The 24,882-nt window shown below is 40.6% G+C and overlaps 1 protein-coding gene across 1 annotated transcript in view; it reads right to left on the bottom strand.

The window, feature by feature from the left end:
- THADA (THADA armadillo repeat containing) overlaps window positions 1-24,882 on the bottom strand; it is a gene marked incomplete at both ends in the record, with an annotated part of 312,306 nt that overhangs the window by 129,438 nt on the left and 157,986 nt on the right. The window contains one exon of the mRNA XM_079720411.1: window positions 10,625-10,793. Within this exon, the coding sequence (XP_079576537.1) occupies window positions 10,625-10,793 (169 nt within the window). The remainder of the gene's footprint in view (window positions 1-10,624; window positions 10,794-24,882) is intronic.

Here is a 24,882-nt window from a genome sequence, read left to right as displayed (position 1 = left end):
AAGCCTCACCACTGCTTAGAGATTACAGGCTGAAGGGCACTGGTATTGATCTTCTTCAGAAATCTACCACCTCGTTTTGATTTGGTGGGCATGGATTGTACTGCATCTCTAACTCACTATGAGAATATGGACTCAAATTTCCAACACCTTAATTCTAAATGCATATATACACACATGTAAGTGTATGTTCAATCATAAATTTTAATGTAAACTACTGCCCTATAACTGTGCTCTAAATAAACACTTGAAAAATCAAACCTAATGACTAAATTTTCTCTCAGACTGATCAATGAATACCGCTTCCAGTATAAAAAGGACAGTTTAATTGGACTAGTAAATGTCTCACATACTTGAAAAAATCAATTATAAAACAGGAAACAAACTAAAATTGCATTTTAGAAACATGTTAGATATAAAAATTACTGTATATCCTGTAATCCAAGAAGGAAAGGCATAATGTCTACGTGCCATAAACTGACTTAAACTTACAAGTAAAACCTGTCTTACCATCTACATGAAATAAAGATAATTTTTAAAGGCTTAAATAATGAATAAGGGCGAAAAAATGTCAAACAGAGTCTGGGGAAGGCAGGAATGAGTTTCAACTACACACTGTGCAAGTGGATCAGAGGCACGTCGAGACAGGGGCATGAAGCAAACTATAAAGAGCTGGGATTTTGAAAGCAAGCTGGCTTAAATGTTCACAGCATCTTCCCAGCAGAGAGAAAGAGAGAGGGAGAGAAGGAGAGAAAGGGAAGAAAAGTGCTTCCTTTGAGATTTCCGGCCTGAGTTTTACATCTCCTTCCTAATCCTTTATTCCCATGCACAGCTCACTGTAGTTTGTTGAGCCACAATTTGTTCATGGGTCAGGAAAGGTTTCTGTCATGGCCGTCGGTATTTTAAAAGAACTGCATCACCCCTTGCCCACACAGGATCATGGAGAGAATCCACAGGTACCATGGAACAAACGTTCTCAACCACAGACGACTGTGCCCCTTGAGGGACATGTGGAAATGTCTGGAGACATTTTTTGTTATCACAAAAGGGAGGGTGGGTACTACAGGCATCTGTTGGGGAGATGTTACCAAATATATTACAATGCAAAGTACGGACCCCACAACAAAGAATTACCAGGCCCCAGAGGTCAACAGTGTTGAGGTTGAGAAACCCTGCCATGGAAGGACAGGGTGGAGGGGATGCAGATACATAGTACAGTTGACCCTGGAACAACATGGGTTGGAACTGTGTGGGCCCACTTATATGCAGATTTTTTTCAATAAATATACAACAATATACATGTAGAACATGGTGTGTAAGACTTGTACTGAAGTGGATAGCCTATCCTTACATAGACATAAGGTGAGTGATATTTAACATTAAATTAATAGTGTGTTAGTTTTCTTACCGTTTTATAACTTTGCTTTCAAAGAATTACATTATCATACTATGTTATACCTTTCTCTCTAGTAATTGGAGAAACTGAGTATCAGCCTATTATCACAGGTAAGTAGTTTTAAAAAATGTAACAATGTTTCTGATACTGTATTATGAATATGTCTTTAATACTGTAGGTCATAAAGTTTTTTTTTTTGGCTGCGTTGGGTCTTCGTTGCTGTGCGCGGGCTTTCTCTAGTTGCGACGAGCAGCGGCTACTCTTCGTTGTGGTACGCGGCTTCTCATTGTCGTGGCTTCTCTTGTGGCGGAGCATGGGCTCTAGGCGTGCAGGCTTCAGTAGTTGTGGCACGTGGGCTCAGTAGTTGTGGCTTGTGGGCTCTAGAGCGCAGGCTCAGTAGTTGTGACACAGGGGCTTAGCTGCTCCACGGCATGTGGGATCTTCCCGGGCCAGGGCTCGAACCTGTGTCCCCTGCATTGGCAGGCAGATTCTTAACTACTATGCCACCAGGGAAGCCCCGGTCATAAAGTTTTTATAACAATTCATTCACAATGTATAGGCTAGGCTACCATAAAGCAATCATATTGCTGCTTCTTTGTTATCAATGCATGAATCATTATACCTGTAAATAAATATTTCTTTTTCACATTATCTTTTCATTTTTAATGTCTAGTGTTAGTAATATATATAACATCTACAGTGTTTCGTATCATAGAAGACAATATTGATGTAGGTACTGACGGAAGATTCATTTGTAAACAGACTAAACTTAATGGTGTTGATAAATACAGTACAGTAATTGTAAATGCATTTTCTCTTCCTTATGATTTCTTAATAATTTTTTCTTTTTTCTAGATTACTCAAGAATAAAGTATATAGTACATCTATAAAATATGTGCTACTTGACTGTCCATGTTATCATTAAGGCTTCCAGTCAACAGCAGGCTATTAAGTAATTAAGTGGTGGCGAGTCAAAAGTCATGTGTGGATTTCCCACTGCACAACTGTCGGCACCCCAACCCCGCGTTGTTCAAGAGTCAACTGTACAGAGAAATATAAGAATGTCATGAACAATAACATGGTTTAAAATAGAAAGACTTTTATTGTTTATAACCTTTAGGCCCAGGACTGATTTTCCTTCAGGCCTCTAAGGTGGCTGTCATATTGTCTGGCTATTCGCAACCACAGTACTTTTGAACAGCCAAATGAGTCCTTAATAACTGAAATACACTGGGTGCTCTAAATGAAATCCAGGGCTATGCAACAAGTACATGTGCTCTGCGAGCTCAAAAATGCTTCCCTCAAGGAAACAATGAGGTGATCCTTTTGCCTATTAGATTGGCAGAGCCAAAAACAAACGACAAATAATGCTGTTTTCATGGGATGGAGGCCCACCAAACGAATCGCATCACGTGATGGGACCACACACCATCAGATATTTTATAGGAATTCTGGGAAACGACGGAAGCTTGCTAGTGTGCCCACAGCACCATGTTTTGTTTTGTTGTGTTTTTAAGAACATTCAGAATTATCTTCTGTCATTAAAAAGCCTCAAACAATAAGGCTGGGAGGGGATGGAAAGTGTTTTCCAAGATGCAAAGTGAACTCGGAAAAGTGCTAGATTAATCTATGCAGGAGGATCCTGAATTTCCCTTTCACTTTATGAACTCCCCTTCGAATGGTACAGGACTCCTTTGTTTGGGACAGTGTGACAGTGTTTCTTTCCTGATTCATCAGGTTTCTGATGGGGTCTGGGGGAGGGGGTGTAATTCAACACAAAACAGGTGCAAAAGGAATAACAACCTGATAGGCAGGGACTCAACCCTGAAAAATCAGAACTGATCTCAGCTCTTAGAATCTTCAATAGGACCTACTGGAAGGTAGAGAACACTGACTGATCAGAGGGACGTCTGTGTGAAGCATGCTAACACATAAAGTAAAACTTGCTGAAAAGCAACTTATTTCTCTCTTACGCACACACTCGCGTATCAGTAGAGATTCTTACGTTACTATTTCAACACACAACATTAATTTTTCTAAAGCACAGCTTTCTGTACCTCAAAATCCTTCACTCACCATCTGCATCAGTGGTCCTCACGTTTTTGGATCATAAACCCCTACGAGGCTGGTGGTGATGGTGGCAGCAGCAGCAACACCAAGCAGTAACAACAGCAACTAATGTGCACTGAACACTTACTATATGCCTGAGTCATTATTTATTTTATTTATTTTATTTTTGGCTGTGCTGGGTCTTTGTTGCTGCTCACGGGCTTTCTCTAGTTGCGGCGAGCGGGGGGCTACTCTTTGATGCGGTGCGCGGGCTTCTCATTGTGGTGGCTTCTCTTGTTGTGGAGCTCAGGCTCTAGGGTGCGTGGGCTTCAGTAGTCGTGGCTCGCAGGCTCTAGAGCGCAGGCTCAGTAGTTGTGGCGCGTGGGCTTAGGTGATCTGCAGCATGGGGGATCTTCCCAGGCCAGGGATCGAACCCGTGTCCCCTGCACTGGCAGGCGGAATCCCAGCCACTACGCCACCAGGGAAATCCCTATACATATATTCTTTTATACCATTACTTCCCCTACTCTAATTCCAAATAGTAACAAAAGCCTGGGGATACATCCACTGACAAATCTCTGAACTCTACACACCCCTGGCTGATACTATGAGTTCAGAGCCTCACAAGACAGCAGTAGGACACTGGTGGGTGATGGTGAAAGTGCACTACAGTCAATGCTCTGAACCTGGCAGCTAAAAGCTGTCTCCCACACCCAGGGCAAGCTCTCTAGGTAACACACACCAAATAAAAGCCTTTCGATATTTATAAGGAAGGGATTAATTCATCTTCAAGAGAAGCACTTTAATTAAAAATGACTTTTCTGGGCTTATATCCAGATAGAAATATATTGCCAGATAGAAATATATTGCCAAAAGGTAAGATTTAACAAGGTCTACTTTTCTCTTTATTTATTTATTTATTTTTTTATTTAAGGGCCCAGTGCTTCCCAATCCTTTCCATGTCAAGGAACACACAGAATATAATCCTCCTTTGGCACTCTGGGATAAAGAGATGCTGCAGGTGACTGCCTGGAGCCTCCAGCCCCTTAAGGCCCCACTCAGACTCCCTGAGAGCTGAAGGATTCAATAAATACTTGACACATCTACAGCCATGGCCCTGGCGAAACTCTGCCTTAGCCCTTCTTGGACTGGGGACCTTCCTAACAATTTAGATTTTTCTCCTTTAACAGGAACACAGTCCTCAGAAAGAACGAGTAAATCTGGCCACTAGTGACAAGAGTGAGCCTTTCTTTATGACTCATTCCAGAAAAAAAGCACGCTGACCAGCCATCCATTTACAATTTACAACATCAGCATAATTTCATGCTTTTGTTTTTTATTTTCCATTCTGAAACTGTATTTTCTGTATAGAAAATAAACAACAGAGATAGGCCAAGCTTTGGTCGCCAAATGGAATGTGTCGAGGAACGTTCCATTTCTGGACAGCTTGAGCAAATTTTTACTTTATGTTTCACAATTCTATACTTTTAAGAAATATGAAAAAGATACTAAAATTCTTCAAGCATAAGGCGTGTTTTATACGGTCACATTTTAAAAAGATGGAATTGATCATTCTTTTAAATTATACTTTCTCACAGGTTTTGGTGCAACAATATTAGTAAAAAATATTTTTTCTAAAAACACTCTCTTCCTTATTTAGAAAACTCCAATAGAATTTATACTTAAGGCTCCCTCCATCATTCATTTTCTATTTGTTTCCACTGCTTCTCTCTACAGCAGACAGTAAAGGGTGGTTGGTCTTAGTCCTGTTTCCTGAACAGTGATTCCTTCAGACAACGAGCTGGCCAAACTGGCCTATCTTTCTTTCCTGGTGTTCTGCTTTTCTTTTCCACAAAGGTGATACCAAGATCTACCTCTATGTTTGTCCTCATGTTGTCCCTCCCAGCCCAGCACCCCTACACCCATCCTCATAAAGACCCTAACTCAAGCCCTAACACAGAGCATATCAGGATGTTACAGACTAAAGCAGAAAGGGCCTTAGCTTCAGTCTCCGTTTATGACTGATGCGTTCATCTTTTCCCTTGTCTTCCTTTCTGTTATTCGTATGTTCCCTGGTCCCCAAGGGTTTAAGCGGCTCACTTGGCTTCTAACCCACGGCTTCCCTATACTGGGAGGTAAAAGCCTTAAAGGCAAACTCATGTTTTCACTGAGCCTAGAACAGGTTAGACATTCCACAGTGTGAACTGAATTCAATCTTGACCACTTTTTCATGGTCCCAGCAGCTCCCAGGCCTAGGACCTACGATTCCTAAGGTTGTCCATGTTTGATAGGTTTTGTCACACCCTTAAGGATGACAGAAGGTGTGGCAACTGTGAACTTGGTTATGACCTAGGTCCCAAGAGAGGATTCCATATTTCCAGGTTAGGAGTATTAAATGGGAGACCAAAGAGAAATGACAAGAAAGAGACAAGCAGAGGGAGGGAAGGTACAATAAGTACTTTTAAAGGTCTTTTACCAGTTGTAGCTTTGCAGGGTTTCACTGGCTTCCTCTGTCCCTCTTTATAATATGGATGAACTTCTTTGTTTCCAATGTTGTAGTATCATATCAAATTAGATTTAAGGAGACTGAGTGACAAGGGATTAAAAACAAAGATGGAGGGGCTTCCCTGGTGGCGCAGTGGTTGGAAGTCCGCCTGCCAATGCAGGGGACGCGGGTTCGTGCCCCGGTCCGGGAGGATCCCGCGTGCCACGGAGCGGCTGGGCCCGTGAGCCATGGCTGCTTAGCCTGTGCGTCCAGAGCCTGTGCTCCGCAATGGGAGAGGCCACAACAGTGAGAGGCCCACATATCGCCAAAAAACAAAAAACAAAAACAACAAAAAAAACAAAAACAAAGATGGATTCTTGATTTGGTTTCCCTAAGCATAAAAAGTTGTTATTCACATAAACTATTAGGGAGGCAGCAAGTTCTAAAGAGAAAAGGAGTGCAGGCTTTAATGTCTTCTCTCTACCCCTGACTACCTCTGTGACTTTACTCAAGTCACTCTGCCAGGCTCACCTCAACTTCCTCATCAGAAACACAGAGAGAATGTGGTGTGTGTGTGTGCATGTGTGTGTGTGTGTGTGAAAAAGAGAGAGAGAGAGAGAGAGAATAACACCTATCTTGCTGGGTTGCTGGGAGGATTAATGAAATCGCATGTGCAATTCATGTGGAATACAAGAGGTGCTCAAAATGCTCATTTTAGTTATCTCATGGCAAACGTTCTAAGTGAGTGGGCCTAGGCTATCTGAAGCCCATCCCTGGCTAATATTTCACGTCAACCCAAGGACGGATGCAGCAATGCTACTCCACTCCACAGCCAGAAAAGTGGAATCTTTTTAACCCAGAATTCTCAAAGTGCAGAAATCAAGGCTCCAAATTTGGGGGGCTGGAATAAAAGAATTAAACAAAGTGTTCGACAGATTCTGCTGGTAAAAAATGGAGAAAATTTAATACCAGGAAAGGGATGTGTAGAACTGTGATTATTTGGATTAACTGAAGAAAAAAAGAATACCTTTGTCTAGAATGTAGAGATAAATGAAAAAGTGCTTTTTCTGCTTTAATAGCAGCTAACTTTCCTCAACTGCCCACTTCATCTGACCCAAATAAAAGAGCTTAATTAAAGAAAGAGCAGGGATCAGCTTTTACATGTCTGTACAATAGGAAAAATAATCAAATTGGGCAGGAAATGAAAAAACTCAGAATTCAAACCTTCACTTCAAATGGTATATATTTCCTTAGGAAACAACACCAAAAGATGAGTTAAGTACCCAAGAATCAAAATAAATCTTTCCTCACGATTGTTGGCCAAACTCTTCCTCAATACAAGAGAACTTTTTGAACTCTAACTTGATTTCTTGGGAGTGATAAGTAACCTTGTAATAACATCAAGTCCCCAACATGAAGAATTTTGGCAACAAAAACAGACGTTTAATTCTACTTAAAAGACAGGGAAGCCGTGCCAGTGCGGCTCCCAAATGAGGTACCGTCCATGTCTCTTATCTAGGCTTTACTGAGATTTAATGTCATTTACCACTAGCTCTCATGAACCTGCAGGATAATCTCACCTTTTCTGATGTGCATTACTTCCATCCATTTCAACATGGCAATTATGAGCCTCTGGTTTTTAAAATGATTAAGAAACAAATCCCACATGTTCTTTCCTTTTTTGCATGTCCTATAATTTGAGTCTTTCTTCCATAGTCCCCGAAAATTCAGAGATCAGCACATTTCTCGTTTTCAAGGTATAGTATGTATAGTACTACAGAAATACTCCAAGGTTTGATATATTTATGTAAACATTTTTCAAAGAAGTCAAAATGTATAATTCAAGAAAATGTTCTGTGAAAGAATTTGTTTTCTGATTACAAAATGATTTCCTGCTTCTGAAAAAAATAACAACTTTCTATTTACTTAGCTGGCTCTGAAAGTCCCATGGAGATTACTATTCCTTTCAACCCCTAACATCTCTTTTCCAGGTGCAGGTCTTTTAATGATTTCAAAGGTAGCTTTATGCGGAAAAGGAATCTATAAGCTACAGAAGGAAAACAGAAAAAGAGCCCTCCCTGTCTTAACCCCTTATGCTTTCCCCACAAAGAACAACAGGGTGAAACAGAACTATTACAACACAGATGAGACACCCGAATAGACATGACAAAAAGATTTCCACTGGCCTTTGACTTCCTTTTTTCAACCAGGGTATAAGCCAATCTTGGTAAAGACAGGAATCTGTTTGACAAACACAAACACAATACCCAGCACCCAACACCCATATGGTGGTTGTTTTTTCCAACAAGCCCTTCATCTCCCCAACACTCAGGAACAAGAGGAATAGTCACAACCACCCCATAGTTAGAGGGGTTTTACCTTCCCACAGTGTTTCAGATATTATGTAGCAGAAGAAGTAACTTTGAGAATATCAAAGGCAGCCCTGCGAGCAAAAGACCGTATTTTGTTGCTGGGCAGACTGGTGAAACACAAGCCAGACCTTTTAGTGGTGCGTACAGGGAATGAGTCTGGGAGGCCCGTTTGTACAATTGGTGAAAGAGCCAAAGAAACAATTCCAACCTCACTAGGTTTGGCCAAGAGTGGATCTTTAATAAAGAAAATCTGATGGCTGATGCCGCCCGACAATCCGAGCCTTCCTTCTAACTCAGCTGCAGCCCCTATGAATCTCTGAAAAGCCTGTTCTGCATTACTCATTACTGCAGGCCCTTTCCCTTCAAAGAAACAGTGGAGTCTGACACAGTTGTATGGGCCTCAGGGTCCCATCTTTATAACTAAGATAACAACCCCAGCCCCTCTCTTCATCACAGGGATATAGTGAGAACCAAGGGAGATGAGTGCTTAAAAGTTTGTATTAAAGAAACCACCAATGATCCATAATGCATATAATGGAGACCAGAGCATCTGGTCTGGGACCCTTGGGAGTTGCACAATCTTTTCATGAGATCTGCAAGATTAAACTATTTTCAAAATGACACTAGACATTACTTTCCTCTTTTATTCTCGGTCTCTCACAAGTATACAGTGGAGTTTGCCAGAGGCTACAAGGTGTGTGATGATGTCACCTCTCTAATGACTAATGGAATGTGTGCTTGTGAGTTCTTGTGTTTTATTTTCTGTTTTAGTTTCTAATTAAATATTGATAGACAAAAGCCACTTGGGATCCTCAAAAACTTTTAAGAGGGTAAAGAGGTCCTGAGACCAGTTTGAGACCTGCCACCCTAGAACTTTAGTCCCACCCAACCCTGCAGTTTCCAGATGGGCTGACTCTCACCCAGTCTGAGCCTTTCTATATGCTGTTCCCTCTGCAGGCAGAACTCTTTCTCTCCCTTCCCTTGGCTAACTTCTGCTCTCTTCTTAGATGTCACTTTCTCTGGGAACCTTTCCCTGACTGCTCCAGGACCAGTCAGGTGACCCTGCTGTGCTCCCCTAGCATAGCATACTAGGGGATACTACAGTATGCTACATTGTAATTGCCCATTTTCTGGCCTTTTTCTTTTTGTCCTCAACTCCTTCAACGCAAGAACTGACTTGGTCACTATTTTGATTGTGACACAGTAGTATATAGGAACCATTCAACAAATACTTGTTAAATATATAAAACAACCAAGGAAGGAAGGCAAAAAATAGGTCTATCTTACATTCTCATCTAGATGGAATTAGTTACAAAAATACCAGCTTTCATTACAGCACAGACTTATGAAAACTATGATAATAACAATAATAACTATCTATATATCTTGCTATGTACCAAGTACTATTCTAAGCACTTTATATGCATTAATTCATTTAGTCTTCACAAAATCCCTAAGAGGTATACACTACTATTATCCTTGGTTCAAAAATGAACACACAGATGCACAGGTAGTGAGTGATGAATCTGAAATTGACACCTAGACTAGTCTGGATCCAGAATCATAGGCCTTAACCACTCTACACACTGCCTCTGATGTCAGTAGTGTGGACTTCAAGCTTAGAACATATATTTGGATCTCAAGGCCATCTCTCTAATCTGCTCATAAATCAGAAACATGACCTGATATTTAAATCCCACCCCAGCCCCTGCCCCACTGTGAGTGACTACAGCAGCCACGTGAACAGCAGACCTTCTCACCAGTACCAAGTTTATAGCTAGGGGTCAAAAACGACAGTTTCAATAAGAAGTGTATTTCTTAATCATTTGTTGTACTTGAGTCTTTTCTAGAAGAAAAGTTAAAAGCAATAAATCAATTTGTATATTGATTCGAAAGAAAAGTCTCTTTTGTATTGATAGCACAGAGAAAATAGGAAAGTAGGGTTTGATATTTCATATACTGTGGTGTTAAGCTCCCTGATGTGTATCAAGGAATGCTCACAACTTCACCCGGAACACGGAGTGGCCTAGAATGTTCTGCAGGCATACTTGATGGAAAAGACACAACTTCACCTGGTTCAGAGAGGAAGGCTAAATGGAAAAGCATGCTACAGAAAACCTAGGTTTTAATGCAAGAGATGACCTGACTGAATCACAGTGTGACACCGCATTCATGTTTATGATGAAAAAAGCACACCTAGGAAATACTTGTTCTTTCAGCAGTAGAAAAAAGTTCTACGGATAAAGTGAAAAGCTTGTATAACAAATCTTCACCTGCTAACAGTGTCTGTGTTTGACAGAAGTCAGAAAGAGTGACTATACTTACCTGGAGAAGTGTCCCATGAATATGATTTTGCCGGAAACACTGGTCAGTGCAGTCAGGGAGTTTGGCCAACAGAGTTCGGATGGTATCAGGGATTTCGTCCATCATAACAAATGGGACCAAGGCACGAGCTGCCATTTCACGGGAGCGGTAGACAGGTGAGCAACCACATCTGGGAAAAGATAAAAACACAAGACCATTCAGTACTCATTTCCACACCCATGTCTTTGTACATGCTGATGTTCGAGCTAGCTCTGGCTGGGACATCCAAGGGCTGGGGTGGTGGGAGGAGTTGCTCCCTATTCCAAATGATTGGGTTTTTTGTCATTAATTATACAGGCAACTCTGCTTTTCTCATAAACATCATTAACATCTATGATTCCATCACAGGAATAAATGCAGATAGGAATTGGGAGTAAGACAATAAACAGGTAGTTGCTCCTCAACAAACAACTATTTATTGGGCACTGAGAATGAACAAAAGCACCATGATGAGGCCATAAGAAATAAGACAGTCACTGTTGTCTCTGCGGAGCCTCTATGCTGGTTGGCAAGATAAGGAGTACATCTGAAAAGATAACTGAAAGCGGTACTGGAAAAATGACAGGCAAATGATCTTGACATGATGGCTATAGGAGGATAAAATTGTGGGTTGTGGGTTGTAGTATTGAGAAGGACGGAAGTCAGGAAAGCAAGTGTGATTCCAGTAGGCCAAAAGAAACCAGGCAGTTGTCTCAATCAGCGACAGCTGTATAAAGCAAGGGTAGAAATGCTCGAGGTATAGTTAATTGTGTCTGGTTGAAACAGAGGCTCATGAATAGCAGTGGAACTGAAGGCTGAGCAGTGAGTCAGGCCAGACTGGGGAGTGCCATAAATGGCCCAGTACACCCTCTGAACTTAACTGTCATGAGAACAAGAGATGGACCCTCGAGTCACCAAATCCTTGCCTCTTGGGCTGACTCACACCCACAGAGCTTGGACAGAAGCCAGTTCTTAAGTGAAAGTCATGGACAATTGGTATTTTGTGATTCTACAAAGGTCACTGGAAAGGCAGGTCATCTAAGGGCCTCTTGACTTTTTTGTAAACACTTAGAACCTGAGAGTCCACAACCATTTTGTTGAAACTGTACACTTGAGAGCCTTCACAGATATAGTCTTATTTGAAAGGAGAGCCCAATATGATAAGTCCTAGCTTAACTAAATTCTTGACTAGAACTCTCAAGACTTGATGATCTTGCATCCCATTAAAAAAATAACTCAACTTATATAAATGTCTTAGATGCCAAGACAAGAATGGGAAAGATCAGAAGATAGCAGACTCTGCAGGGGAAAGAGATGGCCTCTTCTTTTTTCCCAAAATTAATCAATAGTCCAAGAAAAAATTACTGGTAAGATCTGGGCCGTTAGACCCATGTGGCCATTCAGGCTTAGCATGTAGAGACAAAGCCCTATGACTGAAATGTTTCTAACACCTCAGAGGTATCACTGACATTTATCTTAATATAACAATAAAGTACAGATATAATTTCTGTACAAATGTAACGATGCAAGCAGAATTTTACCATGGGGAGAAGGGCAGGTAGGAGGAAATAGGGAGACAGAAGAAAGAGGTACAGGGTAAGTCAAAACATTGTGTCGTTTTTTACCCTAAGACAGTAGGTCCGAGGTGGGGCAATCAGCACACACTTTCAGGATGGAGAAGAACTCTCCTTACAACATGTTATGAGAAGACACTGAAGGCTACGGCTACAGTAGGTAGCGATTTCCCAGTGGTTTTTGACTGGGTTTTGCCAACTCACCCATTTTCTCACTTATCTTTCCTTTCAAATGATAAATGTTTGATCTGTAACTGGCAAATGCAGTCAAATGTTTGCTTTGGCCCATGGGGGCTGGGGGGTTGGGGAGTGAGAAACATTCACTTGATGGAGAAAAGAAAATACTCTGAAAAAGCTTTGAGATTTAATTAGCAAATGACCTCACTCAGCACAGTCATTTGTCGGAAGCTTCCTGGGCTGTCTGTCCCCCACCCCTTCGACATACACACTTTGTGTTATAGTGTGTTTTATGTTACCGAAAAGGCTTTTGTGTATAAATGTTTCTTTTCAAATACAAATAATTCTGACATGGTTACAGATGTTTAGTTTCTAATTAGCAGCAACTGTATACTAAAGAATGCCCCTCCTTTTGCTCCTGACCTTTTGCAAATGATGATTTCCCAAAGGAATCTGGCATCTATACAGGAGAAAGAATGGAAAGTGGGAAAAGTGCCAGAATTTTCTGCTTTCAGATACCCTGTACTAGGGTACTTTCCAAATGCACACAATCAGTTTAAAAAGCAAAACAAAACCTCCCCTCAAAAAAGTAATGCAATTACAGAAAAAAAGAAGCCTATTTTTAAAGTAATATTTAATTAAGTACCATTCATTCTAAAGCAATGACTAAATGTAATTTCAAACTCCTCTCTTATTGCAAATTGTTTAAATGGAAGGATAGAGTCTAGTCAACACACACACACACACACACACACACACACACACACAACTATCAAGCAAAAAAAAAAAAAAAAACATTTCCAGGTTACTGTTTTGTCAGTCTTTGGGGACAGGGAGAGGGTCTCATGAGATTTAGCTTTTCTCCAGGTGTATGTGGCGTGTAGTGTGAGGGGATATAAACAGTCTTTTCAGCCCTAAGTGTAATATATTTGCAGCTAAAATCTCTCTTTCCCAAAGATAGAGTCTTCTAGTTTAATTCTGCAAAGTTACCAAAATCAAGCAGAGATGTTCTTCAGGGACACAGATCTGGTGACTAAAAGGACAGATAATCAGAGCGCCTAGATTTTCATCCTGCTTTGGACACCAAGGTTTGTGACTTGGACAAGTTGCAGTAACCTCTGTGGATCTGTTGAGGTCACAGTGGTGGCAATAATCTATCCCCAGTGAGGTGGTGTCTATAAGAACATTCCAAGAAGTAAGGTACTTTGGAAATACAAAGTTTTCATAATGCATTATGCCTGTGTTAGTACAGGATCAGCATAGTCTAGGAATGGCAGGCCTCTCTGTGGCCCCAATGAGAGAATTAAGACTGTGGTTTGAATGCTGTACCATTTAAAAAAGAAAAGACAATAAATTGATGATATGATGGCAAGGAGGATTGGGTTTTTTTGGGCTCCATTATAAAGTGATGAGGAGGATGCTGGAGCCCTCCTGAAAGAAGTGGGGGCAGCTTCTACTCTTTTAAGTGTCAATTTCCTCTGGAAAATAAAGCAAATGGATTTGGAATCTCAAAGGTCATTTCTTCTTTTACCATAGTTTGAAAAGCATTTCCTCTGTATCCCTAGATGTGCTCTAGGCCTAAATACTAGATCGTTCACAGGATCTGCAAGACATACAGACACTGGTGTCCTTAAACCTGTAGTCCTCTCACTCCAATAAACCCTTCCCACGTCGTTTTAATCATATATTTATCAACTGCCTACTGGGTTCTTGGCACTGTGTAACATGAAAAATGACACATGTGTAATAGTAATACTTGCATCCTACATTGTACAGCCCTTGGCAGTTTATAAAATGCCTGCACATCTGTTATCTCTTGACTATACAGCATTCCTGTAGGACGTGAGGGCATTATAAACGTCAGCTAACAAATGAAAAGTAAAATGCAGTTCAGAAAGGCTAAGTGGACCCTCCACGATGTGTGTAAGCAGCAGTGGCCAGGCCAGAACTATCATCCATGGCTCCGCGTGGAGCTCATGGGCTATTCCAAGCTGTAGCTCACACCTGGATATCAGGGGAGCACAAAAATATCTCCCAGCTAATGAAAACATAAGCTTGAATTTACAAGTATGTGGAAAAAATCTCTAAATTAGTGTTGTTGTTTTTTAACATTTGTAGGATCGTGAAAACATTTCAGAATCTAACATAAACCATGGACTCTCTCACAAGAGCAGGAGATTTATGAACATACACATATAATTTCCCATGCAATTTTAGGAGGTTCGTGATGCACATTCAAACCCCCTGGGCCTGTGTTTCCAGACCCAGGTCAAGAATCTCCAGTTGCTCCTTTGCACACAGTGTGATGGGCAGGTAAGCACTCTGCTTTAGAGATGTGGCAATGGAGAGCAGGATGCTGTCACAGGGAACCATCAGTTTAGAGTGGCAGCCAGCCAGACAACCTCATGATCACAAGGCCATAGTACCCATGGAGACATACAAGGGTGTGCAGGGCACAGAAAAGGGAACAGGAGGGAGAGCTGGAATCACTTTCTGGAGGAGATAAAGGACCTTCAAGTGACGGCGGTGTACACCTTTGGACTTCAGGAACCCGGGCAGACCCTGGAAATTTTAGAATATAGTATTCTGAGCAGGGAAAGACCCCTCTTCTGAGATCATCTTTCACAGCGTGGTGGCTAAGCTTTTTTTCCAGGTGGTTCCCTCTTATATTTACCCTCAGAATCTGTTCCAGTGAAAGATTTCACAGGTAAGTGGCTGGACATCACTCATACCTGTAGGTTAGGCATGGAGACACCCACTGAGGGCCTAGCAAAAGCACACACTGAGTTAGGAACCTGAGAGAAATGTCACTGCCCAGGCCACAGGGAATCTAGAGTCTAGTAGGAAATACAGGCCAATCAGCCAATGCTTTTCGGGAACATGAGAAGTAAATGTAGGCTGTTGTATAAGAACTGAGGTGGGACACCCAGAGAGGAGGGTGGGTGGTCTGGGAGATCATGGTCCAGGTGTGACTAAGTGGGGTCAGGCAGAAGGAACATTTGGGTTTGCCAAGAAAGAGGTGCCCTCCCCTGTGCCTTTCCGTCCATGAACCCACACTGCCCCCCAGGGCATGCAGTCAAAAGCAAGGGAATTGAGGTTTATTAAGTGACTACTGTGTCCCAGGACTGGCTACGTACTTCAGACACACTATTTTATTTACTTCGCTAAATCCTCATTATAAGGTCTCCAGCATCCCTATTTTAAGATGAGGAAAGTGAGGTTTCCCAATATACTTTAGGTCATAAAATTAGCAAGTGGCAGATCCTGTATTCTAATTAGGGTTTGTCCACCTGAAAAATTTAGTCTAAGACTTTACAATGCAGTTGCCTCAAAATCCTCAGCCTTGAAAACGCCAAATATTTCCAAAGTAACCTGTTCGACCTAATCATCACATTGAGGTATGAATGATTTATGGAACCAACCAGTCCCTAATTGGTAAAACATGAAGCAGAACAATAAAGATGATGCTGATAGTAACTAACATTTACTAAGCATCTACAGAGGGCCAGACCTAGTGTTAAAAGCTTTGCATGTATTACATCATTTAATCCTCACAACAAGACAGAATGGCTGAGAGAACATGATTAGGCAATGTGGGAGAGGTAGTTTTGAACCGAGGGGAATCTGTAAAGCCTGGTGGCCTTGAGTGAGCCCCCCCATTTTATGAGAACCAGAGTGAGGGTCTTCAGAAAAGTCTCAGAATGACTTCAGGACCCAGCCAATGTCCCCTTCCACTCTCCTTCATTGACATGATGAATGTTCCCCCAGTTCCTCGGCCTCCTCAGACCCAGATCCAGTCCTGATCCTCACTTTCCAGAAATCAAGCTGTACCCTGTACAAAACAGAAGCCCCCAAACTCCTGCTGCTGATGAAAATACTCATCCACTTTCTCTAGATGCCCCTACTTGACAAAGGAGTTAGCATCTCAGGAGCTGAGCTGAGTTTGAAGAAGCTATGCCTCACCTACCTCCAAGTTCCTCACTAAATTTACTCAAGAATGCCTGCCATTATGGTCTGTTTCTCATGCAGCACTGGCCAGCTGCTCTTGGAAAACAGTCGTCTACTGACAATCTTAAAAGCTGAGACAACCCTACCTTGCAGGATATCTCTGAAGGCTAGGCAGGAAGGAGTAGGCTGAGGCTACAGGTTACACTATATATACATATATAAAAAACTTTCTATATATGCTTTGTCACGCCAACTATTGCTTCATCCTTACTGCCTTTGCACACTGCAGTTCACACTTGTTGGAATGAATGGCCTTTTCACCCTTGTACACTTGGGGAACTCTTCTTCATCCTCTGAATTCTGCTCAGGTATCACTTCTTTTAAAAAACCTTACTGCATTTCCTCTGGTCAGAGTCAATCCTTTTCTCTCCCGTGCCCTGTCACTGCAATGGCATGCTTACAGCTGTCAGGGTTGGGGGTCACATCCCATTTGCATTCCCCACAGGAGCCCTCAGGTATCATGTTGGCCAGATCAAAACAATCTTTAAAAAAAAAAATTTTTTTTTACTGAAGTATAGTTGATTCACAATGTTGTGTTAGTTTCTAGTATACAGCAAAGTGATTCAGTTATATATAGATGTAATTTATATGTTTTTTTCATATTCTTTTTTAAATTAATTTTTCTTGGAGTATAGTTGCTTCACAATGTTGTGTTAGTTTCTACTGTACAGCAAAATGAATCAGCTACACATATATATATATCCCCTCTTTTTCATATTCTTTTCCATTATGTTTATTACAGCATATTGAATATAGTTCCCTGTGCTATACAGTAGGACCTTGTTGTTTATCTATTTTATATATAGTAGTTTGTATCCGCTAATTCCAAACTCCTAATTTAACCCTCTGCAACCCCCTTTTCCCTTTGGTAACCGTAAGTTTGTTTTCTATTAGACCAAAATGATCTTGAGAACAGAAACAGGGTCTTTATAGTTCTGAATAATATAGCACAAAAGACAGGAGTTAAGAACCTGCTCTGGAATCCAGCAAACCTAAGTTTAAGTCCAAGTCCTAAAGCTTACCTAAAGGTGACCTTGGACAGGTCAGTGAACCTTCTAAGTTTCTATCATCTGTAAAACAGGGAAAAGCAACTACCTCACAGGCTGTTGTGAAGCTTAAATGAGATAATGCATATAAAACACAACGCCTATAAGTTAATGACCAATAAATGGCAGCTATTATTGAACCTAGTAGGTGGAATAACTTTCAAACTGAAAAGCGTGATCCACACGTACAAACTCTCTAGGGTTCTCTATCTCAACAACTGGCTGAGGACACAGAGCCTTGCTGTATCCAACAGGCTTCAGTGCTCACAAAGGCCTGCCCCTCCCCCTCCCCACCAAAGGAGCTGGAAAGGAGAGAAGGAAGATTGAGTTTGGGGCTAACTGACTTGTTTATGTGAGGCCCACTGACTTTATTCCTCAGGTCCAGGGCCCAGATTTTACTTTCTGTCAATTCTAATGCCGTTTCTAATGCCGTTTCACCAAAGGTTTCTTTTTCCTTTTTATTGTGTGTGGTTCCTGGTTTCAATCTTGCCTCGGAAACATGTACACGTGTGGTACATGTGTATGCATAAAAGAAAGAAACCACAAAAAAAATAAGGCTGTACCAGTGAATTTGAAAAAACAGTTCAGCGTGTCCTGTCACTATGAAGTATGTTTTTGTTATAAGTGTTATTCCTTAAGCCGTTCTTACACATTCTCAGGTGAGTTCAGTGCGGCCACGGTTGCCAGATTCTCTACTTGTCTTTCCTCTACCGATTTTCAGTTCATCAAAGGACCTACCACCACCTGAACTACTTGTTCCTTTTCCTGCAACTCAAACCGCTAGCACTTAGAAGTTGCATTTACTGTAATCTTGCCCTCTGCACAGCTCATGGATTTCTTTATTCAAATATATTTCTTGGAAGGGTAATGGGTTCAGGACTTTTGAAGTTTGATTTAAAAAAGAATCCTTGGTTTGGATAGTGAAGGAGAAATAAGAGCAGTAGACAGTAGCTAAGCTAAAAATCGCACATTTCCAGCCTTCACGGCAAAAATATACATATGTATCTGCAGGTAGAGTGTTTAGTTTAAATATCTACTGGCAGTGCAGAGCTGTAATCGCTCTTTACAAATTAATGCTAATCAACATGTTAAGACCTTTAAAAAATATTTTTATGAAGAAATGCTGAAAATAATTAATAAGCCAAAACAGAACATCTGAGAACGGCAATGTGTAACCCCCTGGGACATCCCAACCAAAGTCTAAGCTGTAGAAGGTGCATCCTTTTACGGTCACCTCCACTCTGCCTCCAAGTTACCAAGGTTTCCCCCAGGTCTTCCCCAGGTCGACTAGCCACAGGCTGTTAATCCCAAAGGGGTGAAAATGGCAGCTGCCAGGAGTTGGGAATATTGGCCTCCAGCACTTTGACATCCCTCCACTTGTCCCTGTAAGAACTGGGCACAGCACTCGGCCACATATGTGGCAAGGACACAGAGTCTTGGAGGCAATGGCAATGGCTAGTTGCATTCATACCATTCATTTAGGTGTTAGGAGGGAATTTTCCTACAGGGACGGGGGGAAGGTATCCAGTATGGTGCTTACTTTAAAGAGATCTTTGAATAATGTTCTTTAATTATTTAGAATTACAAACGTGTTTTAAATAAATGTAAGGATGCTTTCTGAACGCTAATCCCTGGTTACTTGCTGATATCAAATCATAGAGTTTTGAAAAAACATAAGAGTATGAAAATTATATTTCATCTGAAATTTCATTTCATGCTTTCATTATTTTGTGACTAGACAATAACAGATACAAAACTGAATTTTTCAGATTCCAACCAAATTGTCCAGACAGCTGGAAAGAAGGTTTTTTTCCTCTGGAGCACTGAAATGAAGTTATACCTTAATAATGATTCTTTCCTGACTCGGAAAAACATGGAAAAGACTTTACAGCAACATAAATACAAAGACGTTGGAGGCCCTAAAGATTAAAAGGGAATCATTACTTTCAGTCTTTACCCAAAATAAAATGGAGTAATATAAAGTGGAAAAAAAAATCTAACATAAACGGTATAAAACTCTCCCACATAATGAAAATAACCACTAGACTTAGTTTGAAATTTTGGCATGATCTTCCCTCCCGGTCCATCTGTGGGTTTTCCTCTCTGACCTTGGATCAACAAGCCACATACTACTGGCCTCCTCACAGACAGCTGGAAAAGCGTTCTGGATCTGCCCTCAGGGCTCTCAAGCTGGGATAAGCTGTGTGCAGGGCAGGAGCTGAGGGGTGCAACTTGTGCAGACCAGGGAAAGAGCTGCACATTCCTCTCAATAGCAAAACCCTCCTGTTGTTTCTGCCCCTGCTCCACTAAAGACCAAGAGACGAACACACACAGACAGCCACTGAGTCTTTAAGGGGGTTGATCGTAACACCTTGGCCTCCGCATGTCTTCTCCTTTCCTTGCAGGTAGTGGGTGGGTTGGAGAAAACAGTCCTGAACATGCTGAATCTCCTTGTGGTGAAGGTCACTGCTCAAAGGCCAAGTTCTCTAAGTGACTTCATACAGTTGAAATGCACCCCATTAACCTTTAGGGCATGCGGTTCCATATTCACAGTGAGTGGGTTTCAGTTCATAAACCCAGGACTGGGTGGTCAATTTAAGAAACTACACAAAGGTATGGAGAAAATTTACTCTCTTCTTTTTAAGCTATGTATATTTAGGGGGAAGGTTTGAAAAGGAATGCTTTTGGTCCCGTTTTTAAGAGTTTTTTTGTCTTCTGTTTGTTCTTTAGCTTTCAAATGTCCCAGAACCTGCCACAACTCTCTATCGCCACATTAAATGCAAATTTCTCATTCTGGCATTCAAAGCACCCTAAACCTAGCCCAATACTGGGTGGACAAATCATAGGTGCTGAGTACATCTTTCCTGGAACAATAGAACTTGACTTTTCAGGTGACTCTTTCTGAAAAGATATTAAAATCTTATAAAATCTAAGCATCCTGTGAGTCAAGTGAGTGCTTAACATTTTTAAATAAACACTTTCAAATGCGAACAATTTTAGGAACTTCCCTTTTGACAAGAATCTGTTACATTTCTGAGAGATTCCAATACTCATGCTAAAACTCAAGGAGGGGAAAGGGAAAGGAAGGTGGGAACATTTACTGAGTGTCTGCCAGATGTCGGGCAATGTGCTAGGTACTTTCAGATATTTTATCTCACTTTCAGTACTCACATAAACCCTCTGAAATAAGTATATAAGATTATATACACATATGTCAGTTTTTGCTCTAGATGGTCTAGTGGGAACATATATAGAATGATGAGTTCCCAAATAAAATGTACCCACAATCAAATAAAGTGCACTGTGCCAATTTCTTTCTGTTGTGGTAATGGATGTGCAATTTATCCCATTAATCCCAATGGTTAGAATTCATTTCTGCAGATCCCATACACAATGAACTGGTGGCCTAAATGTATTTCCTACTGCTCCGACTAGTGCTTAATAAAATAAAACCAAAAGCTGTATAATGCACTATCTTTAAGGAAGGCAAATTAGTCACCAGGCAATAGTCGTCCACGAAATTGTAGTCTTTGTAGCTCAGCCAGCAGCCAAAGGTTTCTGAGGAACCCTGTATTAGACTGGGACAGGCTCGCCAAGGGCTGTGGCAGTGTCCTCTGCTGTCCTCTAACAATACTGACCACCTCGGGTCAAATCACATCTACAGTCTTTTGAAGTAGAGTATTTATCTAGAGACAAGTTCAAAATGTCCAAGAAAAAGAATCTTTAACCTTTTTAAAGACAACAGACACAGGTCAGCACATTGGCAGGATCTTCATGGGCTTAGGAAAAAATAATACACATCGTTATCAGCTTTAAGTGACTATTTTGGTGGAGTGAAACCTACTGCTAAGCAGAAACTCTTACACGGTCCCTTTGATGCCTCTTTAGCCAGACTACTTTTAAAACATCCTCAAATTAAAATATTAGTATCTAAATGTGGCCATAGGCAAGTTACATAATGTCCTTTCACATCCTCATCTGTAAAAGGAGATTAGAATAAGTGATCTTGAAAGTCCTCTTCAATAACAAAATCCTATAATTCAATGGACGTTTAAATATTTCAGGCAGATAGCTATATTTTTTATTTTAAAATATCTTTATGACCTCTCTTGACTTGCTCCATTGCTTAATCTCATAACAATACTGATGCTGATAATAGAACTTTTACATTTAATACAAACCACACTCAATCTTTCTACAGTCGGGAGCCCATTTTCTCTAGTTTGAGCCTCTCCAGAGCTGGAGAACAAATGACCAGTGTTTTCTATACACAGGAAACCCCTTCACTGACTATAATGGAATCCTGTCATTAAATCACCCCTTACTCTTCCCTTCCGTGGGCTAAAACAGCCCAACTCCTTTAATCAGGTAGAACCTCTTCTCTAGAATCCAGTTAATTATTTTGCCTCTACAGAGAGCTGAATGAATCTTCCCAGTACTATCAGCTAAAACAGTGATTTGTGCTACTGCTAGATGAGAGAAATTTGAGCATTTCTTTTAATTTGATTACTCTGCAGACATGGCAATTTATTTTTGCTAAAGTTAATTAATACCCCTGAATGACCCTCCTCAGGTTTCACAGCAACACTTCAAGCTAAAATCAGAAAGAATAAATTTTTTAAACCCATGAAGTACACGGAAAGTTTTAAAAAATTCCAAGGAATTGCACTTTTTTGGCCTGAAAAAATAGCACAAAAGAGCAAAGAATACTGAGATATTAGTAACAGACCCACCCCAGGGAAGATTCTTATCTCAAATGAAGACTGCAATTAGGTAGATTAAGTCATACATCAGCATCCCTACAGCATCCAAACAGACCACTGCCTTCAGGGAAAGTCTTACATCCTCCTTTGGTTGCCCCAGTGCCCACATTCGTGTCACAGTCAAAAAGTACTTCCTTAAGTATAATTACACCTTTCTTACTGCAACTTAATTTTGTTTTTGTGGTTCTACATGCCAGGGAAATAAATGAACTTTTGCCTAAAAGAACAGTCTTTTGACTTGTGTCCAGAATATATTCTGAATAAGAAGAAAACAAATAACCCAACAAAAAACTGGGTCAAACTTTGAACCAAGACTTCAGCAAAGAAGATATATGGATGGCAAAGAAACACATGTAAAGATGCTCAATCTCCTTAGTCATTAGGGACGTTCAAATTGAAACCACAGTGATATACTGCTACATACTCACTAGAAAGACTAAAATTAAAAAGACCAAGCACACCAAGTGTTGACTAGCATACGGAACCACTGGGACTCTCATCCTCTGCTGGGGGAAATGTAAAACGGTACAATCACTTTGGAAAATAATTTGTCAGTTTCTTAAATAGTTAAATGTACACCCTTTTCTACAACCCACCCATTCCACTCCTAGACGTTTATCCTAGAGAAACGAAAGCATATGTCCATACAAAAACTTGTACATGAATATTTCTGGCACCTTTATTTGTAATAGTCAAAACTAGACACAGCACAAATGTCCATCAACAGGTGAGAGTGTAAGTAAATAGTGGTATCTGTACAATGGGATACTATTCTGCAATAGAAAGGAACAAACTACTGATATGTGTAATCACATGGTTTAATCTCAAGATTATTATGCTGAGTGAAAAAGTCAGGCAAAATAAAATGCATAATGTATGATTCCATTTATATGAATTCTAGAAAATGCAAATTAATCTATAGTGCTAGAACAGCTGTTGCCAGGTGATGGGGGCGGGGCTGTTGGAGAAGGTTATAAACGGGCACAAGGAGACTTTTGTGGGTGATAGATATGTTTACTATCTTGACACTGGGGGTGGTTTTATGGGTGTATAAACTTAGCAAATGGTACACCTTAAACATGTGCAGTTTATATCATTTACACCGCAATAATGCTGTTTTTTAAGAATAACATTTCACATACATTAGAAAAGTTAAGTTATACATCCTGTCTTGTTCTCCCTTCTCAACCTCCAATCGCATCTCCAAAATATCCGAAATCTTCTTTCCTCATATTAAACAAGCCCAGCTATTTCCTTTGAACTTTTATGACCAGAATGAACCTTTCCTTGTGCTTTCTTAAAGAATCAAATCAATAAACACTGAAATCCTAACAATCGCATAAGAATTAAAAAACAGAAACTTTTTCAGGACAGTGTTCCAAATCTTCCACATGCTCTTCTAGGACAGACTCAGAGACAGTATGTGACTTGACCAAGCTCACAAAAGAAGTGAATGGATAAGCTGGGATTCAAAGTCAGGTCTGTCTGACTCCAGAGCCCGTGGTAGCTACAAAACCCAGCATGCCCCAACTATAAGACATTTTTACCACCACAGGGTGGAACGACAATAACAAATACTAAAAGAAATTCAATTTTATAACTCTTACCTATACTTGACAACTCACACCATTCAACCAAGCAATGCCAAATCTGTTGGGCCTGCTTTAATAAACTCTGCATTTAGCGGTAGAATTTTTCAAGAGGTTATTAAGGTAAAACAGATTTATCCTCCATCTTGAGTAGATTGAACCTGCTTCCTAATATCTTTTATTTTTGCTTATTTTCATAATTTGCTTATTCCACAGTGAACAGGTAATTTTCAACTCATCCCAGTTTGAATCATGCTGAATTCTGAACAAACAGAAACCAATTAGTGCACTATTATTTAACATAGTCCCAGTGAATGCACAATGGAGACTGCTGTGCAAAGTTTGAAGATGAAACAAAACAGATTACACTCACACATACCCACACACCCTACCACTAATTAAAAAAATTCTAGTGTTACAAGTATACAATTTCAGCTGTGGTATTATCTTTGTTCAGAAGTAAGGTACATTACTATATGGTTGAAGCCTTCCAGCATTTAATTAGGTTACTAATTATAAGTAGAATCACATTACCTTTAAGTCTTTCCTTGGGTTGTGACTAAGGCTTAATACACTAATTTCATGGTAACTGTATTTTAAGATGGGGAACATGTCAATAAAGAATTCTGGTCACATCCTCCAATATGTCCATGTGACTGAAGGTATGGGCTGTGATACAATTTGATACATTTACTAGGAGGAAAATCACTGCTAATTCCCACTGCTACTGGTGTGGCCAAGAGATATTTTATATTGCATTTTAAGCATAAGTAACGTTCAAGAGAATCTTCACAGAGGGCATATACATGAATATAAAAATAAATAAAATCATTAAGTGACATTCTTTATTCCCATTTAAATTCAATTAATAAATTTAGCATCAATTCAGTATCACATTACTCCCCAACTTCCTTCCTTGCCCATCAATAAAAAAAAGTCAGGGCTTCCCTGGTGGCGCAGTGGTTGGGAGTCCGCCTGCCAATGCAGGGGACACGGGTTCGTGCCCCGGTCGGGGAAGGTCCCACGTGCTGTGGAGCGGCTGGGCCCGTAAGCCGTGGCCGCTGAGCCTGCGTGTCCGGAGCC

Source organism: Hyperoodon ampullatus (assembly GCF_949752795.1).
Source record: "Hyperoodon ampullatus genome assembly, chromosome: 15".
Classification (NCBI taxonomy): Eukaryota; Metazoa; Chordata; class Mammalia; order Artiodactyla; family Ziphiidae; genus Hyperoodon; species Hyperoodon ampullatus.
The sequence above is the reverse complement of the archived record's forward strand: the minus strand, read 5'-3'. Positions and strand labels throughout refer to the sequence as shown.